Source organism: Apteryx mantelli, chromosome 8 (genome assembly GCF_036417845.1).
Source record: "Apteryx mantelli isolate bAptMan1 chromosome 8, bAptMan1.hap1, whole genome shotgun sequence".
NCBI lineage: Eukaryota > Metazoa > Chordata > Aves > Apterygiformes > Apterygidae > Apteryx > Apteryx mantelli.
In genome coordinates this window covers 43,519,596-43,541,007 of record NC_089985.1, presented here as the reverse complement: position 1 = coordinate 43,541,007, position 21,412 = coordinate 43,519,596, and the positions used below count along the sequence as shown (strand labels likewise).

At 39.2% G+C, this 21,412-nt stretch overlaps 1 protein-coding gene across 1 annotated transcript in view; it reads left to right on the top strand.

Annotated features, from left to right (window-relative positions):
• The window catches only part of SLC44A5 (solute carrier family 44 member 5), a 132,811-nt gene that overhangs the window by 61,723 nt on the left and 49,676 nt on the right, over window positions 1-21,412 (top strand). Inside the window, exon 2 of the mRNA XM_067301408.1 lies at window positions 14,953-15,001. Within this exon, the coding sequence (XP_067157509.1) occupies window positions 14,953-15,001 (49 nt within the window). The remainder of the gene's footprint in view (window positions 1-14,952; window positions 15,002-21,412) is intronic.

The window sequence follows — 21,412 nt, the reverse complement described above, 5'->3', positions numbered from 1 at the left end:
CAGAGCTGAGTGACAGTGGAAGACAGTTTGAGCACTGTTACATTGTGCTGCACAACAATAAGCATAATGACTTCTGGCAGTGAGGAACAGTTCTTGGAAGAAGTTTGCAGCAGTGGAACAATTTTACTGCTTTTGATGAATGTTACTATCTCACAGCATCCCTCTGTTTGCTTGATGGAGAAGAAAATCTCCATTTGAATCAGAGGAGGAACCTCAAGAGATCCATTTGGCAGTGCCTGTGCTGAGGGATGGTAAGCTTCCCTATTCTGTTCCCAACAGGTGTTTCTCTAATCCATTCTTAATGGCTTCCAGTGAAGGAGATTCAGAATTATGTTTGGAAAACCTGTTCCAGCGTTTAACTGCCTGTGTGCTCAGAAAGGTTCCTAATGCCTATGCTAAGCCATCTTTACTGTAATTTAAGTTATTATCTTATCTTACTGATTGGGGAAGCTGAGAACAATCGATCACTGTATTTTTTATAAGATATTTGAAGACTGTTTTTTGTCTCCCCTGCCTTAATCACAGTCTTTCAAGTTTACATTAATTTACTGCATTTTGCAAACATCTTAGCATCTTTCTTTTTTTAATCAATCCTACTCTCTCCAGTTTGTGCATATCTTCTGAAATTATAGTGCCATGATCTAGAAATAGTTTTTCAGCTGAGGCCTTACTTGTCCCAAGCAGAAGGTAAAGTGGCCTCCTGGGTTATGCCGTTCTTCTTCAATGAGATACACTTTTCTTGCAACTGCATCACTTTACTGGCTCATACTGTGCTTGTAGTCTGCCGTAATCCTTTAAGGTTCTTTCCATCAGTATTGCTGTTGAGGCAATTATTCTACATGGATTTGTGAACAGAGTTAGTCTTTTCATTGTAATTTTGGAACATTTCTTCAGTTTATGAAAATCACCTCGAATTGTTAAATTGCTTATCAAAATTCTTTCTCCAAAAGTATTGTAACACTTTTCACTTGCACATTTTCAGTGTTTATTCTACTTGATTGTTCAGGTTGTTAAGGAAAATATTAAATAGCCTTGGACAAAGAATTGGTTCTTCCAGAACTTGACTTGTAATATTCCCCCTCATGAACTACATATAATCTCTTTTGAAGAAAATAGTCTCACCAGTTGTGCAATCAGCAAATTCTACCACTAGCTGGTATTCTTGAACCTGCTCTTCTCCTAGTCTCGCCTTTCTAGAATTGATGCTTTTTGTGACTATTGGTGTGACTATTGGTGTCATTGCATACTAAGCCTTGATTATTCCATCAGTTATTTTTCTCTTTTCTCAAGGAGTAATATACCTGTATTTTCCTTTATCTTATTACATGGTGGTGGTATAGAGTCTTTTTGTTGCCTTTTATTTTTCTTGCTAATTACAGCTTATTTGTGCCTTAGTTTTACCTACTTTGCATATGCATACACATTGCATATATTCCTACTTAGCTATGTACCCTTATATTCACTCATTGTGTTTGCGTTGTGGGTTTTTTTGTTGTTGTTGTTTTCTAATTTTTGAGCCATTTTGATGCAGCCATATTGCTTTCTTTTAAGGTTCATATTTTTCTTCAACATTAGAATAATATGCCATTGCATCTTTAGTATATCTTCTTGCAGTAACTGTCAACTCGCTTCTATCCTTTAAACCCTCTACCACCAATCAGTTCTCAGTTTGCTGAATTCTGCTTTGATGAAGTATTGATCTTTCTTTGCTGTTTTCACTCCTTTTTCTTAAATAGGGAACATTTCTGTTTCAGTGCTGTTTTTTTTCCAAAATTACTTTCCTCTTTTAGACTGCCAACCAGTCAAAATCAAATTCATAATAGCCGCTGCATGGATCTACCTTCATCTCAAAACTGTTTACTGTGGACGATAAGTAGTTGTTCTCAGTACTTTCCAGAATCTTATTCAGTTGTCTGTATCTGTCATTGTTTTGTCTGTAGCTGTGCTTTTTCCATCAGATGTCTAAGTGTACATTACATTTTTGCACAGTTTTCAGGCCTTATTTTTCCGGATGCTTCTCTTTTTTGTTCATAAAAAACCTCATTCATCTCTCCCTGACCTGATGGTCTGTAGTAAAGTCTTGCCACTGTGCAGTTGCTGTTTGTCTACTCGCTTATCGTCACCCAGAGACATTCAGCACATCCGCTTTTCTCTTTTATGGAATTTAGCACAAAGGTCTTCAGTCCTTATAACCGTGCTATATTTTGTTCCCTACATTCTTCTTGAGCAAGTTTTTCTTTCAATACTCATGTCTTGAAAGATATCCCACTGTATGTGTATGATGATGATTCAGTCATAATTTGTGTAATGAAACTTGGATCTACACTTTGGCATGAAAATTAAGAGCCTAATCATTGAGATTCCTGCTGTTAGTGGAGTAATAGGCACCTCTCAAATCAATGCATCTCACCCAAGGTATGATTTGTCCTCTGGAGATGCTTGTCAGGATACTTGTCTGTCAGCTTTGCTTGCATGTAGAAGATGGAGGGTGACTAGCCACCTATGTTCCAGGCGTTAAATAGGGTGAACCTAGGCATAAGAGTTTGATGCTTTTGTTTATTCCTCAGATTCCTGGCATTTGTGTGTAAGCCTCTCAAAGATTTTGGAAAATGTTCTTTCATTCTAACTTTCCTGACTCCCATGACTTTTCTGTATATGGGCCATGCAAAATAGAAAGTGGGAGTAAGAACTCAAATACCTCTCCAGATTCCTTATACGTGGGAGGGATATGCGTAGACAGGGAGTAGGTGGTGTGCTGAATGTTAGTAATCCTCAACTAAAATATGAACAGTGTAGATTCTCTCTAAGCTCTGAGTCCTTCAAATGCTTTTGAATGAATGAGCTGATTTCACATACACAGTAATAGGATAGAGCTCACTACTAACATCCAAGAGTGAGATTTGGGGATTTTAATGGATGATTATGTGAAAATATTTGCCCCAGAAAGCAAATAGATTGTAAGAAGGAATTATTAGGAAAGAATAGAGATCAAATAAGAAAAAAATTACATGGTTGTATAAATCGCAGCCAATATTCACTGTGAATATCCTGTGCAGTTCTGGCCCTTCCTTCTCCAGTGATACATAATAGCACTTAAAAAGGTACAAAAAAGGAATATAAGCATGACCAAAGGTATGGAATGGCTTATGTACAAGAAATGACTAAATAAACTAGAATTCTTGACTCTAGAAGATAGACAAGTAAGGGGGAATATGATAAAAATCTGTAAAACGGTGAGTAGCATAGCATGCTACCATAGAGGTATAAGCTAACTGATGGCAAGCTTAAACAAAAGGAGGTGGCATTGCAGGTTCTAAAAGTTCATGTGAGTTAAATATAGATTTATCGAATTAATGAGAAAGAAGTTCATTCACAATTATTACATACAAAGTCACTACCTTTGGTTCAGGAAGGTGCTGAACTGCAAATCTCGTTAATGTCAGAGAGAATTCTAGGGAAATATCACTGTTTGCCTTGATTTTATACTTCTCAGTTATCCACTGTGGCTCTTTGCTAGATACAGGATATGGTCCAGCGGATCTTTCTTGTGATCTGGTGTGGCTGTTTTTACATGTTAAACTTGGGTCCTGTATGAGCAATGAACAAAGGCTCATTTCAGTATGCCTTATGGTCAGAGTTTGTCATTAGGGAGTAATATTACAGACTCTAAATTAAATTAGAGAAGTTATTTTGCACATAATTATTTTGTAGAATTTGTTGTACAGAAAGGTTCTTCAAAGAAAAGGTTTTGACCCAGCAAAAGGTATTATGTTTATAATACACTTGCTTTCTGGACCATGGTGCATTTCTGTAGCCTATGTGACAACATAACTTAGGTCCTCTACTCTCTGGCATTGCTGTCACACATCACTCCTCCAAAGTTTTAGCTCTGTCAACCTCTTCTGCGTTAAAATAAATATATTTTAGGAGCTTGGTGAGGTGGAGCTGAACACCTCAAAAGGCAAATAGAATTGTAAGATCTACTCTGTTTGTTGTACTGGTCTGTGCATATTTTGATAAGGTTTTTCTGATATAAACCAGGAACAAGGTCTGGCATTTAGTTAATAAGTAAATTCTGCTTTTCAGAAGTTATTGAATTCTTCTCTAATTGAGCAAAACAAATATTTTCTTTTGGGACTGAGGAAAATGGAGGCTAGAAACACCCTTTAATGCCATTATCTTCACAAGAAGAGATCCTTAAGTAGGCAGTAAGACAGCACTCTGAAGCAGTCATTTGTATTGTAGTATTGGAATTCTAAATGAAGAAGTAATTTTTCTTTGCACAAAAACTGGTTCAGCAAATCACCATAATTGCTGAACTTCAAAATGTCCTAAAAAGCTAGATAGCTAGCTTCAAAAGCAAAAATCCAAATCCTAATCAGCTGAATGAAGGAATGTTTGTTTCTGCTATTACAGTAGCATTAGAAAATGTTGCCACTTCTACTAACTTTCTGTATCTTCCTAATTTGACAGCAGTTATTCAAGCCATGAGATTTGTCAGAGCCCTGAATACATTAGTAGGTCCTAATGGCCCTGACCAGCCTCACCTGAGGCCTCCACCCATACCCTTTGCCCGTGGACCTGGGAGCCCCATTTAAGCTGAAGCCTAGGCCTGTCCTTGCCTGATCACTGTTGCAGGAATGCTGGTCTTTAGGCCTGGGCCTGCAGGCCACTTCCCAGCTTGACCTCAGACCTGTCTGATCACTGTGGACCTGCCTGGTGATCACTGGACTGTGTCTGACCTGGGTTACCCTCACCTGTGGCCTGACTTCCTGGCTTGACCTCAGACCTGCTTCATGCCTGTGGACTTGCCTGATGATCTGGACTCTTGGTTGAACCTGGCTACCATCTCTGGGTCTACCCTGCTTGCTCTGCTCAGGTATTATGGGCTTGGCCCTGACCTTTAAGGAGCAGCTGGCCCTCACTGCTACCTGATGAGATTTGCTGTTTCTGTGTAGAAACTGGTGTTTCAGCTGCAGGACCCTCGTTCTGTCACTAATCTCAGCCACTGTTCTATGCATGAGAAGATGGAACTGGTGTAGCACAGTACCTTGCTTGCTGTGCCTGTTGTACTGGGCTTAAGGGTCAAATTACTTGTAATTTGTTGCAGAGAGTGAATGATGGACTAGTACATGCTGTTTAATGGCAAATATTTCCTTTGAAGGACATGTCCCTTCTACAATGTGTTCTGTATTAACATGAATGGTGACAAGTTAGATTTAAAAATGGCATGATCAATACACTGGGCATTCACTTCTGTTTCTGTCCCATTCATGTCTGGTGACAGTGTGCTGTTAAAACAGGACTGCAAGAAAAATCTCTTCCTGTTTGGAGAAAGGAAGTACCCTCTACAATTGTAACCTACCTTTATTTTTGTGATAATGTGGAGTGCTACATCTGTTGGAGCAATTTCCATTGGCTAGTAAGAGAAAGACTGATGAATAGGGCAAGTCTGAGTGTTAGAGGAGATGGGAACAAGGAGGATAGGTAACAATCCTGGAAGTATAGAAGTGAAACCAGAGAAGGAATCACTAGCATCAGGCAGCTCATGCGGGAGCAGGACAGGAGGCAGGAGAGTGCAACAATATAGTGTAACAGACTCTAAATGGGGCGAGTGTTAACATTAGCTATGAACAGGAAGCAGGAGTTACTAATTCCACTTTTACTCTGAGACTTGTCCCTGAATAATGCTCAGGGCATCTATACAATGGTAGGATTTTGGAGGGCAATACTCTCAGCAGTCAGAGTAAACAGATGAAATACTCATACTGACAGTGCTGCCACTACAGGTGCTTTAAGCTTGATGCAGTTCTGTTGGATTTGTTATAGGAAGTTCCTGGTGTTCAAAGCAGCAAGCATGTGTCCTTTGAACAAGGACAGTTGCCAGTGTACAGCAAACTGAGATTTTTCCTTTCCTAGCACTTCTAGTGATTTTAAAAATGAAATCAGCAAATGGCAGGTTTTCCTCCCACAAGATCTGACAGTAAAGGCAACCAACTAATGTGCTTAAACTCCAACCCACAACTAGGAAGAAGCTTGGAAGGGAAAATTTAAATTCTGCCATAAATTTCTGTTATCCTTTCCCAAGTGGAATTGCACTGTAAGCTTTCTTATTCAAGTCCCCATTCAAAGCAGTGGTTGGTGGGTTAGTATTTGGTAGTTTTTTAGTACAATTTACTTATTTATAAAGTGAATCTGAATGGTGCTATCTAGGATAACAGTCCCAACAAATTATCGTGGGTGACTCCTTTCATCTGTAACCGCAGGCCAGATGTTACTGCCTGCCCTCAGGAGGGAGCTGATTTGACCTTCTTGTCTTTCTGAGATTGTACAGAGTGCCAGCTGTCTTCAGGGATGTTACATATAACTAACTTCAATGAATGGCTTGAATCCTGCTCTGCTGCCTACGCTAGGACATGTGGTGGGTTGGGAGCTAGAGAAAAGAGATGAACTGCATGCTTTGCAGCACTGTACCTCCTCTCTGGCTCTGGAGGAGCTAGTGCAGTTAGTAATAACTGTGCAGCTACCAGAGTAATGTGAGTGCCACCGTCATGGTGGCAGAATGCGACAATGATAGATCAGGATTAATGGGGGTTTGGTCCTTTCTGGCTCCCACTTATACCTGCCATCTCTAGCTGTTCACATACTGCCTACATAACTTCCTCCCCCTACGCCTCGTCTGAGTGCTTGACACCTGGAAAATGTGGTTTGGAACCAGGCATCTGTGCATGAGCTCTTTCTGCAACCAACAAAAAGCTAGCTCAGCTTAGGAGTCCATTAGTAAGTATTAGCACTATCTTTGCACCAATAGAGGAATGGCTTTTGAAGGAGAGTGCTTACACAGGCAGAAAAGTAGAGTTCATACTTCCAAAAATCCCATCAGTATAGCACTTTAGTTAAAGTGGAGCTTATTGAAATAGAGTGGGTTTCTTCCCCATTTAGTTGTTCTCTCAAACACCTAAATGAACTTGTCCAGTGTCAAATAGACATCTTAAAAGAAAAGAGCTGTAACTCATAGGGTACCTTCTTCAGCAGGAAGAGGCATTTGCTCCTTTGTGTCATTAACTTCATGAAGTGTGTTGGGTGTTTATAGATCAATAATACTGTATGTGCCAGCCATTAATTGCTTTTGTGGGGTAACATTGTTTTATCACCTGATGCTGTAGGTAGTGACCCATCTCCCTCTCTAATGGGAAAAGTGGATACTGTCTGTTACAGGAGATATTTTTAGATCATTTCCATTGAGACTGTGCTTTATGGATGCTTCATAAATGCAGACAGTATGATTGCAAGGGTTTTAATGAAAAACTGGTGGAATCATAAGTACCCCAGCATTACTGGGTGGCCCAATATTATAAACAATACTGAGGAAATGAAAAACAAATGCTTGAATGTTCCCTGATACTGTATAGTACAATTAAATTTTAACTTTGTCTTTATTGCCTTCAAAACCCAAGCTGGAAGTATGAATTTTGCAGTCAGGATGTATTTGCCAAATGCAAATACATTTTCTGTGTGTGGTTGTGTGTGCAGTGTTTTCTAAGTTGGAGGCCATGCTTATGGAAAGTGCTGAGACTATGTCTGTGAGCAACACTTGCAGCATGCTGCTATGAGATATTGAGACAGAACTCAATAAAATGCTTTTAAAGAAAAACATAAAGGTAGAAGATTCTATATGCCTGAATCTGAAGACTTGGAGAACATGTAAAACCACAATCTGATGACATCTTATGATTAAGTACCACATGAAAAAAGGAGGGGGAGAGAAGAGAAAGTGTTTATCCAGAAACACATTTAGGGCTAGCTGTACGGCTGGTGGAAATAGTCATGACTGCACTGACTACAGCATTGTAATAGATGTATAAATATTTTTATGATTTTTTTTTTTTATTCAGTAGTTAAAATCATGCAGGCAAACACACTGTTTGGGGCACTGCTTGGACATGAAGCTGCTCCTTAGTTATTTGATGTTAACAGAAGACTGGTGTCTCTCATACCGGTAGAACTGTCACTGCTGTTACTACAAGGATGGCTTGGATTTCATAATTGCCTTTATTACCTCCACTATTAGTCACAGCAGCGAAATCCGTCTGACAGTGATATTTCCTTCATGGTGGAACTTCTGATCTTACGGCTTCTTTGGCAGGTAGCTCCGTCTAGTGAGGATATTGCAGTGCAGTTGAGCCTATTTGAAATCAGCAGCTTCACTGCACACGTGAAGGTCATGCATTCCTTCCTGTAATGTCTGTAGTGGAAACAGTGACACTCCTTGGGCTCTTTATTGCATCTTTTCTGAACTGCAGTGAGAAGCAGAACTGATAGTCTGGTTTAGTTTGACTCCTGTCAGTAACCTGTAGAAACTAGGAGTTTGCTAGAAAGATATAATCACTAGCTGCAGCACTGTTTTGTGTACTCATGATAAATGGTGTCATCCCATTTCTTTTTATTTAGCAGCTTTTTTGTATATAAGTTCCAGTGGAATAATTTCTCAAATTTTCTCTAATAATCATTAAAAAAAGTGATATAAGTATGTAAGCTAAGTAATCATCTCCTTAAACTTTTCCTCTCAGTAGTTTCCTATGTTATTGCCAATATATGACATCTGAAGAGGCAAAGTGATTTTTGCTTTTCAATGGATGACTAAAATGTCCTGGTTACTGAATGGTTTCCACTGGTAGAATTAAAACTCACCCCAAGTACTGGGTAGTATAACATTGCTAGTTATGATAAACAGCATCTAAAATGAGATAAATGAGATATCAGATCTGGTCAACTGAATTAAATGTTTGTTAGCAGAATGCAAATATGTAAAACTCTAATTGTTTAACTTTCTGTCCTCTCAGCAGTGGATAGAGTCCATTATTTCCACTGGAAATTCTATATAAATACTTCAGGGTGGAGTCTGTCCCTAAATAATAAATGACATCTTAATTGTAATATTACACTTAGTGTTATTGATGCATTATGATTTATATTCAAATAATATGATGTTTCTCACCTCCAAATCCTCAAGATATGTCTCCCTGTTTTCTCACATATGTTCTCATTTATAGATCGATAGTGAGTCAGCTTTACTTCTTTAGAAGAGTTTTAAAATTGCTTGTTCCCAAATTTTGGCCCCTGTGTACTTGAAAAATTCTGTGCATGTTTTTTGTCTGCCTGTCTGTATGTGTCTCTCTCCTTTTTTTTTTTTTTTTTTTTTAAATGCAGCTGCAAGATCTTCCACAAGGTTCCCTTAAAAAAAAAAGCTCATACTCCTCTTTCAGTAGCATGAATTAAAATGTGGATTGTTGTTCCCATGTTTGTTGTGGCTGTTTCTTTCATCTTGAATACATACTGGGCTGACAGCATTGGAAGATGTGACCATATAGCTGTAAGATTGGGATGGCTAGATATTTATGGGTAATACTCTGAGCTATGAAAATATTTTGCTGTTTCTCCTTTGAAAATTCCTAAACTTATTTAACAGTTGCACGAAATACTACCTAGATACTGATTGCTTTAAAGAAAAAAAAAAAATTGCCCTTTGTTTTTTGTTTCTTCATCAACAGACTGGGCTAGTGAGGTTTACCTCAGAAAAAAAACAATCTGGTAGCAGAGATGCTAGGTTTGAACAGATAACGGGGAGATAATGAGATCTATTTTGTACTTGGAGTGAGAAAGATTGCATATGTATCTCCAGATAACATCAAAGAAAGAGCAGACTAATGATTTGAGAGCAGTGTTGGCATTATGCCAGAGTAGTTGCAAGGAGAAAGTTTGGTAGTTCTCAGGAGGCCAAAACTTTACATAACACTGTGCTTTTCATCCAAAAGAGTAACAAGTATTTGCAAACAAAACTATTTATTAGATACCCTCAGTTATAAGTTACACTCCAAAGTGTCATTATATTCTCTTTCCAAACTCCCTACACAGTTGTTTATGTCTTTCTGTTCTGTTATGTATTCTGGGCTTTGATCTTCGCCTGAAAATTGTGAATATTCCTCCCCCCCCCCCTTAGAAAGATTGGAACAAATGTCTTTAGCTGTAATTGACTTGGAGGATTACATACAGAATTGCATTAAAGCATTAGGAGAATGTATTTATGATGTGATCATTTAACTGTTTGAAACGAGTGTTTCTAGTTATCCATATGAAGCCACATAGATATGCACTGCACATCTAGATACATATATCTAGATATAAATGTGCTTATTGGTACTGTTTTTTTTATATGTATTGCGTAGTTACATTTATTTGATAGCCCTTTCAAACCCAAAGGATAGCTGTAGATGAACTGAAAGAAGAATGTAGCAACCTAGGATATATATGCTGAACACTTGTGCTGCAGCAGGCAAGGTTTGCTCTGTCAGCATATCTGGTAAATATCCTCTTCTGACAAGAGGACTGTTATTCATCTCACTTGTGCTGTGACACCTTTCCCTGCCTCAGTTGTGCATGCTCTTCTGGATCCTCATCCATCCAATGCATCCATTACTGTCTCTTCTCATTATGGCTTCACTGAGTCTTCGAGTCAGAAGTGTTGTAATTTCAACTATTATTCAGGTAACTTGTTCTGGGTATTCTGAAAGAAAAGACAAACTTCAAATTGACTGTAATAGCAGTAGAGCTGAAAATACCTGCAGTTCTCAGCCTTACTGTAACCAATGTTTGAATCTCAAATAAATGAGTTATGGAGCCTGTGCAGCATTGAGTCAATGGGTAACTAATTAATAATCAGTCTCCATTCTGATTTTGTACCTGGGCTAACCTTTGTATCTTGGCTGTGTGTTTAGTAGTAATGAAGCTGAAGTTTCTGTCAAAGATGAATAGAGTTGCAGTAGGCTGACTCTTTTTTACTCTTTTAAAGGGCTTAGTTTTAGGGGGGGGGGGGGGAAGCAAATTCTTAATGAAGTATTGATGATCTTTTTATGTACTTCCTTAAAGGCAAGTATCTCCCTTGCAGTATCTTTGGCCAGTATTTTATTTATCTGTATGTTGCATGAGTGTGTGTGTGTGTGTATGTGTGTATATATATATATATATATGTACATATACCTGGCTGCTTAAAATGCAGAGCATGCCAAAGCCACTGCATAGCAGTGAACTCGTGGTCCTGCACGGCAAGTGACATTTCAGACCTCCAGGACTGCTTATGACCTAATCGGAAGTTACATGAGAGAGTGATTGACTCTCTGGGATCTGACAAAGCCCCCTTTCAAATTTAAGGAAGCCTACCTTTTAAAAAAGTCTGTTTGGCAGCCTCAACTTTTGATGCCCAGCTTGAGATAATTTAGCAAGAACCTAATGTTTCCTCTTTGAAACTCAGGCCCCTTCCAGGTCTCTCTAAATAAGTGACTAAAAGCTGAGCCACTCAAATGTACTGGCCTGCCTTTTAAGTGCAGGTCTGGAGATTTTCTGTTACATCTTTATCAGTCGAAGACATTCTACAGTATAGGCATGTAGGAGACAACTATTTGACACAAAACAGACTAATCTTTGTCATCCGTGTGGTTACTCAAAAAATACTGTTACACAGTTAGAATGTGTAACTATTAGGGACACTGATCTGCTGAAAATCAATGCCTCTGACTTGCAGTACATTGTCTCCTATGATGAGCAGCCTTGACAGAATGGGAAAAGAAAAATTCTAGCTGGCATCATTGTAAGGAAACATCAGAAGTCTTCTAGATTAAATTCATTCTTGATTTATATGAATGGAGATTCAGCATGTAAGAATTTGACCTATAATCCCTTTACCATGATTAGTTTGGAATACAGCCTGTGATCCCCGTGTCTGCAAATGTTTTAGCATGCACATAGCTTTAGGGGTAGGAGTCTAATGAAGCTTCTCATGTACAGAAAGTTCTTTGAATATGTAAGTTTTTACAGGATTACAGCCTAAAGGGATTTTGGATTTAAAGTTGTCAGGTGAATCTGACAATGAAATTAATGGAGATTATTATCAAGGTTTCACATGGTTTACACCAAAGTTTGTATTAGAAATACAAAGCAGAGCTGTTACAAATGTTCCAAACTTCTGTTAAGGAATTCTAACTTGAACTCTGAATTAAATGAAGTGTTGGATTTTGCAAACACTGCTGCATTTGTAGATGTTAGGTTAAAGCACTATTGAATGATACTGGATAGACTTTCAGATTAGACAAACAATACTGAGGGTGCCAACATCTACTAGTCAAAGGAGAATGGACAGAAAAGCCCGATCAACCATAAATGTCTGTCAAAGGGGCTCTATACAGACACCCTTACCTGCTGTGTGAACTGTACTTTTTGTTTTTCGCTTCTGTTTTTTCATCCATATGAAGCAGACTGCGCATGTGTGTGCGCTGCCTCAGGGATGTGCACACAGACAGGCACAGACAGGAGCTCCCTCCGCTCACAGTCCTGCCAGCTGGAAGCTGCATTACTGCATCACACGTGCCATTAAGGTTTTGATGGAGCATTAACTTCTAATTCATTCATGTCTATGAACTCCAATGAAGTCTGAATATAGCACGTGGTACAAAACATGTCTCTCCTTTCTGCATAGAAAATTACTGATATTCTAGAGTAAAACTCATGATTTTCAGTAGCAGAGGGCAGCAGGTTATTTTTAAGGTAGCTGCTCATGAGGGCATGCTTGTGGGTGTGCGCATGCTTGTGGGTGCGTGCAGGTGCATGCTTTTGTGGGTGTGAATGCACTGTAGTGCTCTGTGGCGGCTGAGCTCAGACAAAGGGAGAAGATCAAGTAGGGGAGAGATGAAAGGAGAGGCCAAGTCACCTGGCAGGAAAGTCCTGATGGGGAGCATCCATTGGTTTCGATAGAAAACACCTTGTCCATTGCATTTTTTAATTGTTGCTTGATGAATCGAATAAAAGAAATCTAGTTTTCATTATCTGTTTGCTGACTGGTTTATGTTCTCTTTATAAAGTGTTGTCTGGCTAGTAAACTCTATGCATTTTAGGAATTACTTTGTGAAAGCCTGTCTCTTAAAATACCATTTTATTCCTCTGACAATCTGGAAGGATTTTGTTTATATTTAGGTGGAGTCGGGTGAACAAAGAGAAGAATGGTGTATTTATTCTAATACACAGAATGATTCTTGATATAAGAATACTAAGCCAATATAGTTTTTGCAGAATACTAGAAGATCATAAAAACTCTTGATTGAAAAACTTTAAGGTTATTTTAGGTGTTCCTTTGCTTCCTTGAAGAATGTTAATTCTTGATTTCTTTTAAAGATTCAATTTTACAGGACCTCTGGGTCTTATGTATTAAAAGAACAAACATAGCTTCAGTAAAAGCAAATTTCAACTTCAAGAGATTTGAGGAAAAGCATTTTATCTCAAACTTAAATTAGCAATTAGAATATTAGTAGTTCTCAAAATAAATACAATTTGAGATGAGGTAAAGTGCACTAAGCGTTTTCTCTGAAGTCTGAAACTAGAAGAAATTCATTTGGAACAGTGAGTATTTTAAAGTAACTGGAAAATGTACCACTAAGTACTTAATTTATTACTTTTGTCCATATTTTCGTCAGTGACTTATAAGAAGTGTAAAGCTCATAAGCCATTTCTTGATTAATTTGTTAACAAACTGACACCTGTTCACTGCTCAGAATGGCTGTGCTCTCTAAAGTAATTAGGAAATAGCTTACTGTATAAGTGTGTGTGTGTGGGGGGGTCTTCTTTTTTGGTAAAGATCTTCTGTAAAACCAGGTATTACTTCCTGTTTGTTGGTATCACTTGTATCTTAAGTGGATGGTTTGTCTCATTATTATCATTCTCAAGCTTGTGGATTAACCAAGATACAACTGCATATTTGACTAAAAGAAAATGACATTGCTGGTGAGCTTGCCATGTTCCGTGCTGGCACTGCTGATGACACTGTCCATCATGTACAATATAGCTTGGTCTACTTCTTGCTTGTGCAGAGCTTCCACAAGCACCTGAATAAGTTTATCTGACTAAGGCTGTAAGGGCTAGGCAGCATAATGGTGTGTAAGTGATGGGGTGCATTAGCAGAAGACTACAACCAATAAAACCTACTCAGCTCCTTTTTCAGGCTTCTCTTCCCTAGCATGCTCAAAACCAAGAACTTGTAGCAAACTTATTTGGTGAAGCTACTGAATGTAGTGGTTCCTGATCAAAATAGCAGTAAAGAATATAATACCCACATTATACTGCATTGATAAATGTGTAAGATGCTGGGCAACAACGAATTTGAACCACAGAGTCTACTTCCTATTCTGCTTATAATCACAATCATTGGGGTGATTGTGAGGTCTCCAGTGTGACATCTGGCTCAGAGCAAGGTCACCACTGAATTCCTGCAGTCTCCAGCTATGGTTTGTCATCTGTTAACCCCCATGGAAGCAAGAGCAAAGCTGAGCTGCAGTTAACCTGCTTTTGGGCTGTTATTCCTGTATCCTGCAGCTTTGATGCCTGCAAAGTCTTGTAGCCAAAGCAGTAGGAAGTAAAAATAATTCTACAAGACTGTAAATATAGGATCTCAGTTATGTTGAAGTCCAGACATGACTCTGAACCATTTGTTTAGAGAAAAATCAGCAGGGCTTAGCCTGCAGCTCCAGAGAAGTAGGTTCACTTATGTGTTGCCTTCCGCAGCCACATGCTAAGTGTGTGACACAATTCATCTCTCAAATATCAGCAACTTTCTACTGTGAACAGTATGCATGGGTATAAAGATGAGATGTACATTAAAGATGATTTACCCTGTGGTAATGGGAGCCCCCAATGTTCTTAATCGGGGGGGGGGGACTTTGATCTTATCTACAATTGCTAAGTAATTGTATTGGTGAATTACTGATATTGTTTGCATGAGTTATTTTAACAGATCTGGTTATAGGGGAATATAGGGAAGATGTTCTTAAAGGACTGCTTTTAACAGCCCCTTCCATATAGATTATGTTTTTAATAAGGACTTATTTTTATACTATTTTATTTTAAATGCAGGTGAACCAAGGAAATTTGATCCAAAGTTCAGAGGACCCATTCATAACAGGTAAATATGTTAATTCAATCTATTTCACTCCTTAGTTTTGCAGTGAACAGAGAATTAAAAAATTGTTAACAAAATCTTTGAATTTGATCCTGCGTTTCTTTTTAGTCAAGAAGGCTACCCTTACCACCTTGAGGATATGCGGCTATTGGGAAATACATAACTGCGGTGTTCTGGGTTCTTCCGATCTGAATGCCATATTTAGAAGCCATACCTTCTGTATTACCTTGTGCTGATATAAGTAGGATTTTGTTACCAGGTTTGAAGCAGCCACCGTGGCTGTACCTATACTGTTTGTGGTGTTGGTATGTTCTGGGATCCCTTGGCCGTGTGTTGCAGACTGTCTTGTTTCTGTACAGTATGTAGGACCGGGACCCTGGCAAACTCTATTCTTCAGCTTATAGTTGGCTTTTCTGCTTCCCTAGTTCTCTCATCCAGGAACCTGTTTAGTTCTCTCCAGAGTAGGGCCTGGGTGCGCACCATCATGTTTGTTTTGTGGCTGGCCGAGAGGGTAATGCCTGGCAGCATATAGGTAGTGCTTTAACAGTGACAGCAGTAATGCAAATCATTGGTAGTGATTTGGCTGCTGGAGGGACTCCTGGAGCCCTTACTTGAGTGAACAGTTCTTACCTGCATGAAGAGTGCCTGTGAAGTGAGCAGGACTACCTGTGACACTGAGAAGTGCAGAGTTAGGTCCTAAAATACTGCAATCTAATTGTACTTTCTGGCAGCCTATTCCTGTGTCTTTTCCCCTGTATGCCTGAGGAGTTGTGAAACCCTGCTGATGGTATACCAGGGTGAGGGGAAGATTGCGCTTGTTACATGCAGGCCTGGAGCACTAACACAATTTGTAGGAGCATCAGTGGGAGTTGAGGATGCTCAATGTCTAGTAGCATCAGGCATTCACTACTTTTCAGCAGTTCTTGAGCAGTCATCAGGTGAACTGACAATGCCTGCTTGGACATATTTTTACTCTGACTGTGGCACAGTAAGAATTGTCTTTACTTTGTGGCTTGCTGTTGCAAATGTGTAGTTGCTGTGACAATTTCAGCTGTTCCAGGTATGTATATATGCTATTCTAATTGTACATCCCAGAGCAGCTTCTTAAAAACAAAACCAAACAAAAACAACACATCGCTGCTATATCACAGGTGTTCAGTGCATTTTATAATGCTCTGGTAAGAAATGTAGTATTGGTATTCTGATTTTTCTTGCCTTCTTCCTTAACTTGATATTTATGTAATTCATGTAATTCTACTTCTTTTTTTTTCCCTCCATTCTTTTCTTTGAAATATTAAGGAGTAATTGGGTTGGGATGAGTGTCCTTTGTGGCTTCCCTCTCCGCCATGCTTGATTGGCTTTTGACAGTAATGATCTGTGATGTCAAATTAACATCACTATTTTGCCAGATGCTGGAGCCATGTAATTTTTGAGTTTTCTCAGATGATGCATCTTTCAGTGGTTCTGTTTGTGTTCTCATGTGCTGAAATTGTTCCTTTTCCCTGACATCCCTCCCTAAAAATAATCTGTGTGCTGTGGCTGTATCTTGGATAACAGATCAAATCAGAGTATTGAACTGTTTGTTATATCACTTCTAGTGGCTAATGAAGATTCCTTTTGCATACGGTATCCTGAATATGCTCTAATGGCCTTGGCCTGAGCTTAGGGTTTGAGACCTGGCTTTGTTTCCTTGCTTTATGACTCTAGGCATGATGTTATATATTTAGGTTGCTAACTAGAAGTAACTTATTTAAGCACTACAGCTAATATGTGTCTAGTTTAAAGAGAGCAATAAACAACTTAAGCCATCTCCTATTCTCCCTGTATATATTGTCAACAGAAAAAATAATGGAGATAATTTAATGAAGCTAATAGTACTTCTTCACAAAGGAGATAAACACATTGATTATGAAGTTCTCTTGTACAATCTTGATGAAGACAGTTCTTTTTTTCCTCCTGTGAACAGTTTGAGGCAGCAGGTTAAATGAGGCAAGGAGATGAACACCAAAGCTGGTTCCATGTAGTCACCACTGCCCAAGCAGCATCTCCCAGAACTCAGTGGCAACTGCTTGCAGTTGCCATTGTGCAGCACTGAAACAACACAGATGTGACTTTCTGGGCTTTTTCTTCATGCAGCATGGTCCACCAAATAATCCTTCCAGAAGTGTAGTTCTGAGAGGTCTCAGCTTGCTGTGTTGAAGCTGTTTCAAATTTACAGGGCATGTTAGGTCAGAAGTAACTTTGTTCCTCTGAGCTCTGTGTTCCAGGAATGCTTTTAAACTCAGGTGCGGTGCTATGTCAATGATACTGTATCTGAGGTTTATAGTTCTTCTGAAACCTAGTGCAGGAGCCACCCTGAGTATGGTGGGGCTATGAGCCCTGAGGAATAGACCCTGCTGAACCTGAGCTCTCTGTGAAGCCATTTGGGTATTAGTTCCACATTTCATAGCATGTCTAATTGTACTAATGCAATCTTTCTTTTATTACCTGGGATAGGTCAACTCCTTTACTCCGATAATACCATTGGAAGCTCTATAAAGTAGATCAGTTCTCTAAGCATTAAGGGTATGGCGTCATTGTGCAATAGACCATAGGGCAGTGACACCTGAATTGGTGCCTACTTCACAAGTGGGTGCACCTGGGAGGTGCTATAGTTATCCTGAATGTAGCACTGGACTAAAGCTGCTTTACTGGTTTTAAATTCAACCCACTGATTCTGCAAGATGTTGAAATGACTTGCCTGACCTCTTGAGATCATCAACACAGCACTGTGCTGTACACTATAGACATGCCCTTGAAGTAATTTAAGATATTAAAAAAAGGCAATGAGCTGGGTTTTTTATTGTGTTTTTCCAGTTACTGAGATGAAATGATTAACAAACCACAATCTTTCAATCAGATAAAGGCTAGCTAGTTTCTATGAACAAAATTCCTTCTCAGAAGATGTTCCTACAAGCTCAACAGGAGGAAAATGGGCCTCTGCCCTGAATTAGCTTCTGACTTTGGGGCTCTTCTGTAGGAGGAGGGACACTGGGAAGCTTAAAACATGCATTTTGCCCAGACAAAGGGGTGCTTTTAAAACAAATAAATAAAAATCATGTGGTAGGGCAGATCTTGTTTGCATGCTTTGTCATGATGCATGTAACTGTATATGGTGTGGGCGGGGAAACACCCATCTTTACTTTCTGCTGATGGAGATGATTGCCCTGCTCTTAACTTCACAGTCAGTTTTCATTCATCAGGGAATAAGTTTGTTTTCATTTCTGAAGACTGGAAGGAGGAGCTTTTAAGTGTTAAGCCTCCGAATTGTACACATCTGCTTTGAAAGACCTGGAAAAAGGTCACATCCCATCATTGTGGTTGCTGAAGCTGATGCATTTTTTTGCCTGTGTTGTGGAGTAGAAATGATGTTTCCAAGTTGCTGAGCAGTTGTTCCAAGCAATTCCCTAAGCCACTGAAAGTCTGAAACTGAGAACTAAAAGCCAAGTCTTAATAATGGTGTGTATTAAAGTCTAAGGAATATATGACTCCACTGTTTTAGTCAGGTAGGCCCTTTACTGGGAGATTCAGTTATCTGAACTTTAATTACTGTTCCTTTAAGAGGAGAGACTTGTTGCTGATAGAGATGAGCAGCGGTGGGTAAAAGGAACGGTCAGCTAGGCAATGCCTATGCTGCTTTGCTAGTACTGCTGCTCTCAAGGGTGTTGTGTATGGGGTTTGGTTTGTTTCGTGCAGACACCCTTTTATTAAAAAGGGTTAGAATGTAATGGCTGTGCTGACTGGCTCTCAGCAAAAAAAACCCTTGTGCTAATCCAAAGTGATGTCTCTTCTTGGTGTGGTTACACACCAAACTCCTCTCAGGTTATTCCATTCCCATTCTGCAGCTTTCAAGACTGTCCACCTCTTCTCTGTACAACTGTGTAGTATGCGATGGAAACATGCATTGAAAAAGTAGATTGTATCCAACCTAAAAGCCAGGGGGAGGTAGTTATAAAACACTACTTCATTACAAAGCCTCCTGCCAGAACAATCTGACTTCGGTTCATTTAATAGTCAGTGCTGCAGATGAAAACATGTCTCTTACCACCTAGTGGGTTCAGTAGACTGTAAGTGAAGTGAAACTCTTCAGAAAGCATCGAAGAGATTTTGGGCAACTGTTTAGTGTTTTTTTTCCAACTGTAAGTGTAACATAGTAAATGCTAGATTAGAATTTCTTCTCTATCCTTAGTGAGAAGAATAAACAGTAGAGAACCACCAATTATTTATCTGTTTTTCTTTCTCAGCAGAGAAGTTGCAACAGAAGTAAATTGCAGCCTTGTGAAACTCACTTGAGCACACTCTGTTCTTTTCTACATAAAATGTGTGTGTGTATATATATATATATATTTTTTATTAACAAAAGCTAATTGTTTTAGAAATAAATGGAAATGCTGGTTTAGGGAGTGAATCCTAATTTGAGAATGATCCTTATAGTATTCCCAGTGACACTTTGTGCATGCAGTGTGTATAGAAATGAATTTAAGTGATTAAGTGGAAATGTTATTCACTGCTGGTGTATGTGTATTACTACCAAAATACACTTGTAAGAGGTTAAATACTGTATCCAAGTGAATAAGCTCACAGGCTGTAGCAGTAGCCCTGCTCTTACTCATTCAAGATGATGTAGCAGGAAATTTATTAGGTAAAGCTTGTAGAAGAAAACAAAAATCCCCAGTGCTCTCTGTCAATCTGAGCTGGAGATGTATTCCTCCCTGACACCTAATCTGATGGTCAGTTTAACTGAATTCATATGAGCTAGAAAAGATTTATGATAATAATACCTGGCAACAAAAAAAATCTAGCATATCCTCTGTAGATGATTTTAGGTCTATCCCATCTCCGATTCCTCAAAGGCAAAACTCCCTGCAAACCAACTTTCACTTTCCCCAGAAGTTCATCACAAGGAACTGAAGAAGTTTGGCACCTCTCAGCTGCTGAATATATGTTTACTTGTCTAGTTTCACAACCCTAAAAGCAGGGTGTCCCCCCTCACCAGCACTGAAACGTCCTCTCCTACTGGAGTTGCAGCTGGTTTGTCAAGCGAGCTGGGCTCTACTGAGCGGCCTCAGTATTTCATGCAAACACTGGATAAAGGAGAGAATGTTGTGGGGAAGGCTACTGAAGCTAAGGATTCATAAGGAATTCGGACTGTTATGCTTCTTTAAGAAAAAATAAGCATTTCCTCTACCAGCATCTTAAGATATTTTAAATATGCCTCTGGAAAAATCAGTGAGGTACCTTCATACAAGTGAGAAAACAAGCTTCTCCCTTTTCCTCAAGTAATTATACTCTTTTTGGGTATAAAGTGAACTATTTTCCTCCACTTAAATTTTCTGTAAATTCCAGCAAGGGAATAGATATACAGTCATAGCACATTTTTCTAAACAGCTGTGGGGAGAATAGAATTAGTAAAGCACACTTTTGACTTGCCTCTAATTTCAGTTTGTCTGAACTCTCTCCCTTGCCCTGTGTTGCTTTTCTTCCTCCTTCATGTAATTTTTTTTTTCTTCCATATATTCTTCTTACTGGTTAGACACATTGTAGTCTGCTGACCCTTCAAGGACATGAATTCCTCTTTGAGGTGGTTCCCAGCTTTCACTAAACCGTGCAGCCTTCTCCACAGCCACATCCAAGCTGACTGAAGATTGTGTGCCCCAGCTACTTGGCTTTTCAGCCCCTTTAACTTGATAACGTTTGCAATTCATTTTCCTGTATGCATAACTACTTCAAGGAGTCTTCTGGATATGAAAACAGAATCAACATTTAATGTTTGCCAATCTTTAAAAGCAAAGCCTGTAATGTTATGGATAGAGAAAGAAGAAAATTTACCACATCTAAGTTGTAAGTTACTCCCATGTTTAATAGCTCTCAGTTTTCACCCGTGGAGTCTAAAAGACCACGGCTCCTGCACAGGCAAGTGCACCTGTGCCAGGGTGTCGCTGAGAAGGATCGACAAGATAACAGCAGTTGGCTACATTTTAGGGGTAAAAGGTAGAAATCATCTGCCCAAACGAAGTATATGTCTGGGCTGCAGAGCCTGGAGGCTGAAAACTGCTCATGCTTCCTCTGAACAGCTATGCAGGAACCTTCATGCATTCTTAATTCTTAACAACTATGCACCGACCAGCAAAAGCTTCCCCTAACCCCCTTTCTTAACATCGGTCTGGAAACGCACTGGTAGTAATCAGCTGTAGTCCTTTACCATGTAGATATATGTAGACAGTCACTTTCTCTTGGATGAACTAGTTGTTGTACATCTCTTTACTGCACAGTCTGTTTTCCTAAAGTATTTTTTCATTCCTTCTCTACCCTCTCCAGAGTGTTTCAGTATCTATTTTGAAATAAAGATGCCAGAATTAGATGTAGTAAAGAACT